The sequence below is a fragment of the Oratosquilla oratoria genome, chromosome 4 (genome assembly GCF_046742065.1).
Source record: "Oratosquilla oratoria isolate Oo_2021 chromosome 4, ASM4674206v1, whole genome shotgun sequence".
Classification (NCBI taxonomy): Eukaryota; Metazoa; Arthropoda; class Malacostraca; order Stomatopoda; family Squillidae; genus Oratosquilla; species Oratosquilla oratoria.
In genome coordinates, this window is record NC_134780.1 from 7,965,197 (window position 1) to 7,977,696 (window position 12,500).

At 33.2% G+C, this 12,500-nt stretch overlaps 1 protein-coding gene across 1 annotated transcript in view; it reads left to right on the forward strand.

Annotated features, from left to right (window-relative positions):
• Nucleotides 1–12,500, forward strand: part of LOC143024272 (vitellin-degrading protease-like) — a 36,785-nt gene that overhangs the window by 14,787 nt on the left and 9,498 nt on the right. Inside the window, exons 2-5 of the mRNA XM_076183062.1 lie at nt 1,580–1,689; nt 3,773–3,864; nt 6,513–6,673; nt 10,427–10,601. Of these exons, the coding sequence (XP_076039177.1) occupies nt 1,580–1,689; nt 3,773–3,864; nt 6,513–6,673; nt 10,427–10,601 (538 nt within the window). The remainder of the gene's footprint in view (nt 1–1,579; nt 1,690–3,772; nt 3,865–6,512; nt 6,674–10,426; nt 10,602–12,500) is intronic.

Here is a 12,500-nt window from a genome sequence, read left to right on the forward strand (position 1 = left end):
TTTTTAGTATATATATATATATATACATATATATATATATATATATATATATATATATATATATATATATATATATATATATATATATATATATATATATATATATATATATATATGCAGAAATAACACTGGTAAATAAGAAACGTAATCCGAACGTTTTCGTCTATTTAAGAGATCATCAAGGGAATACAGTAAAGGAGATACAAACAGTGTATATACAGAAGTAAAAATACTTTAGGGAACACGGAAAGATGTGTCACACAAGCCTGAGAAAATTACCAACAGCCCTTAGGTCACAGATGGACCAATTGTGACCTGAGGGCTATTGGTAATTTTCTCAGGCTTGTGTGACTTATCTTTTCGTGTTCCTTAAAATGTTTTTACTTGTGTGTATATACTGTCTGTATCTCCTTTACTGTATTCCCTTGATTATGTCTTAAATAGACGAAAAAGTTCGGTCTACGTTTCTTATTTACCAGTGTTTTTCTCTACAAATTATATTCACGTGCTATTTGTGAAATACTGCAAAACAATATATATATATATATATATATATACATATACATAATATATATATTAATGTATATATATATATATATATATATATATATGTGTGTGTGTGTGTGTGTGTGTGTGTGTGTGTGTGTGTGTGTGTGTGTGTGTGTGTGTGTGTGTGTGTGTGTGTGTGTGTGTGTGTGTGTGTGTGTGTGTGTGTGTGTGTGTGTGTGTGTGTGTGTGTGTGTGTGTGTCTGTGTGTGTGTGTGTGTGTGTGTGTGTGTGTGTGTGTGTGTGTGTGTGTGTGTGTGTGTGTGTGTGTGTGTGTGTGTGTGTGTGTGTGTGTGTGTGTGTGTGTGTGTGTGTGTGTGTGTGTGTGTGTGTGTGTGTGTGTGTGTGTGTGTGTGTGTGTGTGTGTGTGTGTGTGTGTATTTGAGTTTGGTGTGTTATTGTGTGTGTGTGTGTATGTGTGTATGTGCGTGTGATATGGATTGTTGACCTATAGATAGTACCCAAACCTATACTACCATTACAGTTTTGTTTTAGAATAACATCCTTATAAAGTCTTCGGCCAGAAAATGGTATTGAAGAGAAAGTGTACCATTAAAAGTGATGTAACAATATACTATAGAATTACGACCGTGTGATTAAGTTGCTTCTTAATCCTTCTTATCTTCCTCCCTTATTCCTACTTACATATTCTCTCTTCGTTACTTTTAGTATTCCTTCCCACTAACTCCTTTTCCCATGAATTATTAATTTTCAACGCTATTTTCATTGCAATACATTTTTCTCATTGTACCTAATATCATTTTTACTCCTTTGCGTTCAATGCATACGTTGTTTTCCTCCTAAGCTCATATGCCCTATATGACCTACATGTTAGTTCATCCTAATCTAACATAACTTAACCTAACCTAACCTAACCTTGCCTAACCTAACTTAACCTAACCTCACCTAACTTAACCAAACCTAACTTAACCTAAACCTACTTTGATTCAGCCACATCCCTTAAAAAGTGGGGAAAGCCATAATCCATATCAGATTTCTTTTGAGTCATGAAAGCAACGATTTTTCTTTTCAGATATAAAGGACTTGTGTGGAAAAGACATAATAGTCAGGGAAGGCGATTCCTTTACCTTCAGTGATACTTCATTGCGGGGAAGAAGAAAAAGTTGCAGGTTCACTGTGAAGGTATTATTGATCGTAACTTTTAGTATTCCTTCCCACTAACTCCTTTTCCCATGAATTATTAATTTTCAACTCTATTTTCATTGCAATATATTTTTCTCATCGTACTATGTATAATTTCTACTCCTTTGATTTCAATGCATACGTTGTTTTTCCTCCCATGCTCATATGCCCTATATGACCTACATGTTAGTTAATCCTAATCTAATCTAACCTAACTTAACCTAACCTAACCTAACCTTGGGTTGTGCCCTCTTGATTTTTTTTTCAACTGAATGAAACCTTTTGATGGTAACTAGAATAAATACTAATGCTCTAGAACTTAACTATAAGGTTAATTGGTACAGGTTTAAGTCTTGCCTTTGCTGAGAGAATTTTACTCAAATAAATAAATATTGAAGTCGCAAAACGTTGATTGTATAATTATGTTTTACAAATTAACTTTTTTTTCATTTCTTTCTTTAGTACATCATATTCAAATTAAAAAAGAACTTGTTCTAGGCCTAAAGGGTTAAACCTATCCAAGACAAACCTCTAAACACTGTGGCTTAGTATTCTAATTTTGGTTCAGCAAAGAGCATGATTATCACTGAAGGTGATTCGATTTAACGTCGAGAACTCTCCTCTCTTAGGAGGCTAGGACGGTGCCTCTTGCAGAGGACTTTGTAGCGTGGAATTTCAGGAAACATACCCATGGTCCAACTCGCTGGCGGCAGGGTATGAACTACCGTCTACCAAGATAAGAGGGACGAAGGGGAGTGAATGAGAGTGGAGTATGTGGGGATGGAATGGGTGGGAGTAGATTTTATGCCTTTGTTTTTTTTTGCTACCTCCCTTTTAAGGGGAAATCGCCATTGGTATGTATATATGTATGTAATAATGATAATAATGATAACGACAATAATAATAATAATAATAATAATAATAATAATAATAATAATAATAATAATAATAATAATAATAATAATAATAATAATAATAATAATAATGATAATAATAATAATAATAATAATAATAATAATAATAATAATAATAATAATAATAATAATAATAATAATAATAATAATAATAATAATGATAATGATGATGATGATGATGATGATGATGATGATGATGATGATGATGATGATGATGATGATGATGATGATGATGATGATGATGATGATGATGATAATAATAATAGTAATAATAATAATAATAATAATAATAATAATAATAATAATAATAATAATAATAATAATAATAATAATAATAATAATAATAATAATAATAATAATAATAATAATAATAATAATAATAATAATAATAATAATAGTAATGATAATAATGACGATGATGATGATAATGTTAATAATGATGATGATGATAATGATAGTAATAATAATAATAATAATAATAATAATAATAATAATGATAATAATAATAATAATAATAATAATAATAATAATAATAATAATAATAATAATAATAATAATAATAATAATAATGATAATAATAATAATAATAATAATAATAATAATAATAATAATAATAATAATAATAAATATTAATAATTATAATAATAATAATAATAATAATAATAATAATAATAATAATAATAATAATAATAATAATAATAATAATAATAATAATAATAATAATAATAATAATAATAATAATAATAATAATGATGATAATAATAATAATAATAATGATAGTAATAATAATAATAGTAACAATAATGATAATGGTAATAATAATAATAATAATGATGATGATGATTATGATGATGGCGATATAAATAGTAATGATAATAACTATAATAGCAATAACGATGATAATAATAATAGTGATAATAATGATAATAGTACTAGTAGTAGTAACTGTTGTAATAATAGTAGTAATATAAAAAAGAATGGTAATAACCATATGATTACTGCAGTATTGGTAATAATTAATGTGTTAATTAAAATTCTAATGTCATTCAAGTTACAGTTTTTGAAACCAAATAGAATGGCCTTTTTTCCTGGAAATTTACTGTCATCAGATCTGAATCCATGCCCAGCATCCGAAACGAATAATTACTCGATGATCTTTTCTTCCTCAGAGGGAAGGAGCGATTTCTCTGTCGCTGAAATGTTCAAAGTTTGAACTTGGATCCTGTAATAAAGAGTACCTGCAGGTCAGATCTATAGGAACGTAAGTATTTCTTTATATTTATTTTTTCTGTACCAAAAGTGGTTATTATCAGTGGTCAAGAATATATGAAAGTAGACATTTTTTGTATCTTTTTTCTATAACAAAAGTAGTTACTATTAGTGGAATATTCTACGTTGAATTGCTTTGATACTGTGGGACAATTTGATTATTTTTATAGGTAATGTCAGTCTATCTTTATTATCCTAGGACAGCGTCTAGTGGCAATTTGAGCAAATTTATTAATTTTCTTCCCACAATATCAGTTTTATATGTTTGATTTATGGATGCATCCTATCTAATCTCTCACTGTTCTTAACCCATTAAACTCCGATGACAAGATGTCTTGTCATTTGGTCAAATAAAACAAAAAATCATAAAACACCAAAATGTTTGATCAAACACCAGAAAAATATGACGTCAGTCCTCGCTTCGGTCGCGAGCGAAGCGAGGACTGACGTCATATTTTTCTGGTGTTTGATCAAACATTTTGGTGTTTTATGATTTTTTGTTTTATTTGACCAAATGACAAGACATCTTGTCATCGGAGTTTAATGGGTTAATGACATTGGTGACCATAGGGGAACAGCATCCTAAATTTAAGTTTAATTTGATTAAAGTTAAATCTTTGAAGACATCGCTTGGAAAAAAAACAAAACTGGAGAGATGTGATGTTTAAGTAATTTAAGTTCTTTACTGATTAAGATTAAGATTAAGATCCAGATTAAGATCCAGATTAAGATCCAGATCCAGATTAAGATTAAGATCCAGATCCAGATTAAGATTAAGATTAAGATTAAGATTAAGATTAAGATTAAGATTAAGATTAAGATTAAGATTAAGATTAAGATTAAGATTAAGATTAAGATTAAGATTAAGATTAAGATTAAGATTAAGATTAAGACTAAGATTAAGATTAAGATTAAGATTAAGATTAAGATTAAGATCAAGATTAAGATATTTTTCACATACCATTTCACATAATCTTATTTTTCTAAATAATTTGTAGTTAGGGACAAGGGAACAGCACTCGTAACATCAGTCTAGCTAGAAGGTTTGCTATTTAAAGTAATATGGCTATTTCTGATTGTTCAATTAATCATCAATAGGAAAAAACAAGTTAACTTCTTATTCCATGCGAAACGAGTTTAGTTAGCAGTTTCTCATGTGGGAAAGTTTAATCTTATTCTTTTTAATCTAGATACATTAAAGATACACTGTCTTTTTTAGTTCTTTGTATGCTGATTGTTTTTTTTCACAATAAAGAAAATATCTGAGGACAGAGGGATATAGAACTTGTCCGTGATATGGGTGGGCAAACTGTCAATAGGCCATATGGACTCGAGAATGTTTATCAAAACAGATACTAAGTGAGCATGGAGCCTTTACTACTACGAAGTTTCGATTGTTTGAGCTTTATCAAGAACATGGACTATGGACTACCTAAGACAGGACATCTGCTCGCGGGGGATCGTTTTTTTTGTGGGAGGGGAAGAGGACTTGGATCGTGGATCAGGAAGTATGGGCAGGAAATTTGGACGCCGAGGCCTTCTATATCAATCTAAAGCACGGAACATGGCCGGAGACATATTTGTAGAGAAAGAAACACGGATTTATTTTAGTGAGAGGTAAACTGAATTGAGAGAAAATAAATTTTAGCCGGAGAAAAAAACAAATGTTTGTGCATGCGGGTGCGATTTTGTTCGTGGGAAGGGTGTATATTTCTTATGAGAAATGAGCCAGTTTCCCTTCCCATTATCCCCTGCCTTCTCCCTTCCGTGCTCGGCAGACATCGAAAAGGGAGAAGACGTGAAGTATATAATCGTGTTACACAAATATCTGAGAATTAATAGGAACATCCGTGAGAGCTGGAGAAGGTCACTGGAACCTAGGGAAGGTTATGGAGAATAGGGAGAAATTGTTCGTGTGCAGGTGGGCATTTGTTCACCACCCGATAAACACATGCGAAAAGTGAAAAGTCCCGTTTCGATATGCCGTCTGGGATACAGTCGACCAGCTTTCTTCAATTAGCATAACAATTACGTGTCCAACAATATTTCTCAGCCGCGACATTGCTACAGCATGTGCTGTATACATTTATACGTATCTACTTCCCCCTCTTTTTATACTCTTCTCATTCAGGAACTCTATATAATAAGTTACACCAATACTTCATCTTCACACTTTTCTTCAAGAGACAAAGATCTTTTCCACAGTATACTAGAAACACGTATTCAATTAACACAACGCCTAACATTACCTTAGTTTAGAGATATCACGCTCTCATATCTCTCCTACGCTGTACTAGCTCATGCTTACTGTTTTACTTCATAGTTTCACTATAGTCTTCAACATCGGCGCTATTCTATCCTTAAGTAAGCGCCGACAAATCGTCTTGGAAGAAATTTAATACAACAACTGAAGGTTTCTGGTCAAAAGACGTCTGGAAAATTAGGTAGTTAAGAATAACTTTTACATCTATATAAAGCTTCCTCACACCTTTCCAAGCATGTGTTATGAGATTAGAAATTATGATAATAATAGTAGTACAAACGCCGCCATTGCAGTTGATTTTCTCAGGAGTTTAATCATATTGTAATCAGTTGTATTGATGAAAGGCACATGAACATGTTCAACTTTTTCCCTCACAGGTTCTGCAAGAAGGATGCTCCCACTATAACGACTGACAAACAAAAATATCGAATAAAGTATCGATCTACGAAAGAAAGCGCAAAGAACAAGACAGGAAATGTCTGCACTGTGTTTGCATCTAAACCTTTAGTCGGCGGATCTGGAGATAGACCCTTATGCCGTAAGTTCAATAAGATCTTCTTCTTCTTCTTCTTCTTCTTCTTCTTCTTCTTCTTCTTCTTCTTCTTCTTCTTCTTCTTCTTCTTCTTCTTCTTCTTCTTCTTCTTCTTCTTCTTCTTCTTCTTCTTCTTCTTCTTCTTCTTCTTTTTCTTCTTCTTCTTCTTTTTCTTCTTCTTCTTCTTCTTCTTCTTCTTCTTCGCGTTCTTCTTCTTCTTCTTCTTCTTCTTCTTCTTCTTCTTCTTCTTCTTCTTCTTCTTCTTCTTCTTCTTCTTCTTCGCGTTCTTCGCGTTCTTCGCGTTCTTCTTCTTCTTCTTCTTCTTCGCGTTCTTCATCTGTTTCTTCTTCACCCTCATCTTCACCTTTACCCACACCTTCACCTTCACCTTCACCTTCACCTTCACCTTCACCCTCACCCTCACCTTCACCTTCACCTTCACCTTCACCTTCACCTTCACCTTCACCTTCACCTTCACCTTCACCTTCACCTTCACCTTCACCTTTACCTTCACCTTCACTTTCACTTTCACTTTCACTTTTACCTTCACCTTCACCTTCACCTTCACCTTCACCTTCACCTTCACCTTCACCTTCACCTTCACCTTCACCTTCACCTTCACTTTCACCTTCACCTTCATCTTCACCTTCACTTTCACCTTCAACTTCACCTTCACCTTCATCTTCACCTTCACTTTCACCTTCACCTTCACCTTCACCTTCACCTTCACTTTAACCTTCACCTTCACCTTCACCTTCACCTTCACCTTCACCTTCACCTTCACCTTCACCTTCACTTTCACTTTCACCTTCACCTTCACCTTCACCTTCACCTTCACCTTCACCTTCACCTTCACCTTCACCTTCACCTTCACCTTCACCTTCACCTTCATCTTCACTTTAACCTTCACCTTCACCTTCACCTTCACCTTCACCTTCACCTTCACCTTCACCTTCACCTTCACCTTCACCTTCACCTTCACCTTCACCTTCACCTTCACCTTCACCTTCACCTTCACCTTCACCTTCACCTTCACCTTCACCTTCACCTTCACCTTCACCTTCACCTTCACCTTCACCTTCACCTTCACCTCCACCTTCACCTTTACCTCCACCTTCACCTTCACCTTACCTTCACCTTCACCTTCACCTTCACCTTCACCTTCACCTTCACCTTCACCTTCACCTTCACTTTCACTTTCACCTTCACCTTCACTCTCACTTTCACTTTCACCTTCATCTTCACTTTCACCTTCACCCTCACCTTCACCTTCACCTTCACCCTCATCTTCACCTTCACCTTCACCTTCACCTTCACCTTCACCTTCACCTTCACCTTCACCTTCACCTTCACCTTCACCTTCACCTTCACCTTCACCTTCACCTTCACCTTCACTTTCACCTTCACCTTCACCTTCACCTTCACCTTCACCTTCACCTTCACCTTCACCTTCACCTTCACCTTCACCTTCACCTTCACCTTCACCTTCACCTTCACTTTCACCTTCACCTTCACCTTCACCTTCACCTTCACCTTCACCTTCACCTTCACCTTCACCTTCACCTTCACCTTCACCTTCAACTTCACTTTCACCTTCACCTTCACCTTCACCTTCACCTTCACCTTCACCTTCACCTTCACCTTCACCTTCACCTTCACCTTCACCTTCACCTTCACCTTCATCTTCACCTTCACCTTCACCTTCACCTTCACCTTCACCTTCACCTTCACCTTCATCTTTACCTTCACCCTCACCTTCACCTTCACCTTCACCTTCACCTTCACTTTCACCTTCATCTTCACCTTCACTTTCACCTTTACCTTCACCTTCATCTTCACCTTCACTTTCACCTTCACCCTCACCTCCACTTTCATCTTCACTTTCGCCCTCGCCTTCACCTTCACTATATTTGCTGGAAACCTTTGTGTAAAACCTACGTGATTGAGAGAGCAAAACGTTGGAAAGTAGTTGAGTGTTCCGATGGCATGGAGGAAAGGAAAAGGTCACAATATTGAATACGCTCTCTAGTAGACAAATTTACAGGACATTAACTAGAATAATATTTCATTTTTCTGATCTTATGCGGTTCTATTCGCAAACTTAAGTCCCAACCGTCCCACCACATCGTAGGGCAAAAGTGACGGTTTTGGCCGCAATTACGCGCTTCCGGGATCTTGTCTTCACCATCAAAGGATTACAAAGGATTACAAAGGCGGAGCATGCCGACAGGAGACCTTTTGGTCCATATCTAGGACGGCTGCGAAAAAAAAATCACGAACATAACCACGACCCACGCACAAACATCTACAGTTACTTTTTCTTCGACTAAAATTCGCTTCCTTTCGAACTTTCTCTTATACTACATCTCATTTCAGTTTACCTCCCACTAAAGATTTTTCCGTTTTTCCACCTTTCTCTCCTACTACTCATCCTACCATTTTCTGAACTTTTGGTGATTGTAATTGTTTTTAATCCCGGCGTCGGCGCCGCCGTCCAAGCTCCCAGTCCATTTCTTTCGTGCCACGACCACCAACTGCCCCAAATCGCTCGCCATCACTATCCTGACGTTCCATCACCCATGGAGAATCAGTCTTCCATGACCCAAGAGTTCCTGTATCTGAACCTGAAGTCTCCGATGTAGACATATCTCGATCATTTAAACTACTAGAAAGTCTTTTGCGGAGTTGATTGAATAGAGGTGTTTGAAGTATGCCGCAACAGAATGGATATTTGTCATCGACTCGTTGGCAGTAAGTTTCGCATATTCAGTTGAAATGGAGGAAACCCACAACATGAAACTTGAAGCGTCAGTTGTCCACTCATACAAGGATCATGATTAGTTGATCTCTGAATATCTCAAGGCTGTTGTTCTCGTCCAAGAAATTCAAAGTGGCATCTCGGTATATCCTCTTTACACTGAAATTACAATATTGGAAGTTTAAATTGGAAGAACTGAACTATAACTTAGATTTTGTTAATTTTAATTTGAACTAGTTGAATTTACATTTGAGTAATTAGATATTAAATCAAATGGATAAAGTTAAGTCTGATCTATATTTCAAGATATGTAAATGTCAGTTGAAATATTATACAAAATAATTCAATATCAGTTTAAGATATATAAAGTTGATATCAGATTACTTGATATCTTATCTAAAAAATTATTAGTACAGTATTTTCTATTCTTATTTCATTGTATTTAGTGAAGATCAAACTGAGTACTTTTCTCAGGAAGATCGAAATGATAGAGAAAACATATCACGCCCAAGGGAGCGTCATCTTTCTGACCAAATACTACTTTCCCCTGAAGAGGAATGTGATGTCTATTCACCACAAACGGAAGTTCTTTAAAAAAAAAATAATCCTTGATTGGTTTGTCATAACTTAATGTACTATACCCTTCTTAAGATTGTTAAGATCCTCCTATAAAAATATTGTGCGCAAGTAACAATTCATTTATAATATTCGATGACTCGTCTATCAATGAAATAAGAAATGAAAATTTCTAGAAATGATTTATGTTCTGAAAATTAGCATTCGTAAAAAATTAATTCACTTTTTAGAATTAGTGTGATAAAATGACAATGGAGCAACAAATATATCTTTGGGGTATAAAATTACGTAGACCCGCTTAATCTGTTACTGATCCACAGTAAATTATGTACAGCAACTCAATTGCTCATATTTTCACAAATATTGAATAAAAGGAGAGTTTTTACATTTCAAATTGGAGGTTCTAGTTACCATTCCTTTTTCAGATAATTGTGGCCGATCTCCCAAAGAAGGTGATTCGAGAATCGTCGGCGGAAAACCAGCTCAACCTGGACACTTTGTGTGGCTTGTTTACCTCAAAATTTGGCTATATTCGTATTGTGCCGGAAGTCTCATTACGGAGAAATGGATTCTGTCAGCGGGACACTGCATGATTGTTGAGTGAGTTTCTTATATGTACATGTATGTATATATATATATATATATATATATATACATATATATATATATATACATATTGAAGTAAGCGGAATAGGAAACACAGGAGTCTTAGTCTTGAGTTTATTCCTGCGAAACTAGTCAGGAATAAACTCAAGACTAAGACTCCTGTGTTTCCTATTCCGCTTACATCAACCTGTCAGAATGTCTCAACATATATATATATATATATATATATATATATATATATGTATATACATATATATATGTATATATATATATATATATATATGTATGTATGTATATATATATATATGCGAATAAATCACAAAAACACGTGATTCACAAAATGTGTAATAAAACCACTTGGAAAATAAAATGAAAGGTGACCGAACGTTTTCGTCTATTTAAGACATTTTCAAAGGTACAGAGGAAGGTGGTAGTGACATTGTATATATACACAAGAAGCTCACTAGGGGGGAAATTAGGACAGGTCCATTGTGACCTCATTATCTCAGCACGCCCGGACGTCTGACCCGGCTACTGTCAACAATTTTATTTGTTACAAAGTTATCTAATTTATACATTCCCATACTCATATTCATGTTGTTCTCAAATGAAGCTTTTATATAACATGATTCTATGATATTCCTCTCCTTAATGTCCTTACTTAAGACAATTTTATTTGTGTTATTGACTGATTGGGATAACACAAAGAAAATCGTCATATATTGAGAAGCTGAATTAAGAAGTAAGAAAAGATAAACATATGCGAGCATTAGATACATTGTCGAATTGTCCTTAGGGAAGAATAGAATACTGTAAGAGAAGTAATCTTCCAGATTGTCAAAATTCACAACATTTGACGAGAATCCTGAATGTGTGACCAGGGTTTTTTTTCACTCCGACTGTGGGTTCTCCGTGTGATTTGCAAATATGTTAACACATTTCTCTCTAGTGAATATACATATACATATACATATACATATACATATACATATACATATACATATACATATACATATACATATACATATACATATACATATACATATACATATACATATACATATATATATACATATACATATACATATACATATACATATACACATATACATATACATATACATATACATATACATATACATATACATATACATATACATATACATATACATATACACATACATATAAATATATGTATACGTATACGTATACATATACATATACATATACATATACATATACATATACATATACATATACATATACATATACATATACATATACATATACATATACATATACATATACATATACATATACATATACATATACATATACATACATATACACATACACATACACATACACATACACAAACACAAACACATACCCATACACATACACATACTCATACACATACACATACACATACACATACACATACACATACACATACATATACATTTACATATACATATACATATACATATACATATACATATACATATACATATACATATACATATATATATACATATACATATACGTTTACATATACATATACATATACATATACATATACATATACATATACATATACATATACATATGCATAAACATATATACATATATGTATACACACATATATATATACTGTATATATATGTACATATATATATGTACATATATACATATATATATATATACATATATGTATATAAATATATATGTATATGTATGTATATATATATATATATATATACATTTATATATATATATGTATATATATATATATACATATATATATATATATATATACATATATATATATATATATATATATATATATATTACGTAAACATGTGCAAATACGTTTACGACAATATACTGTAT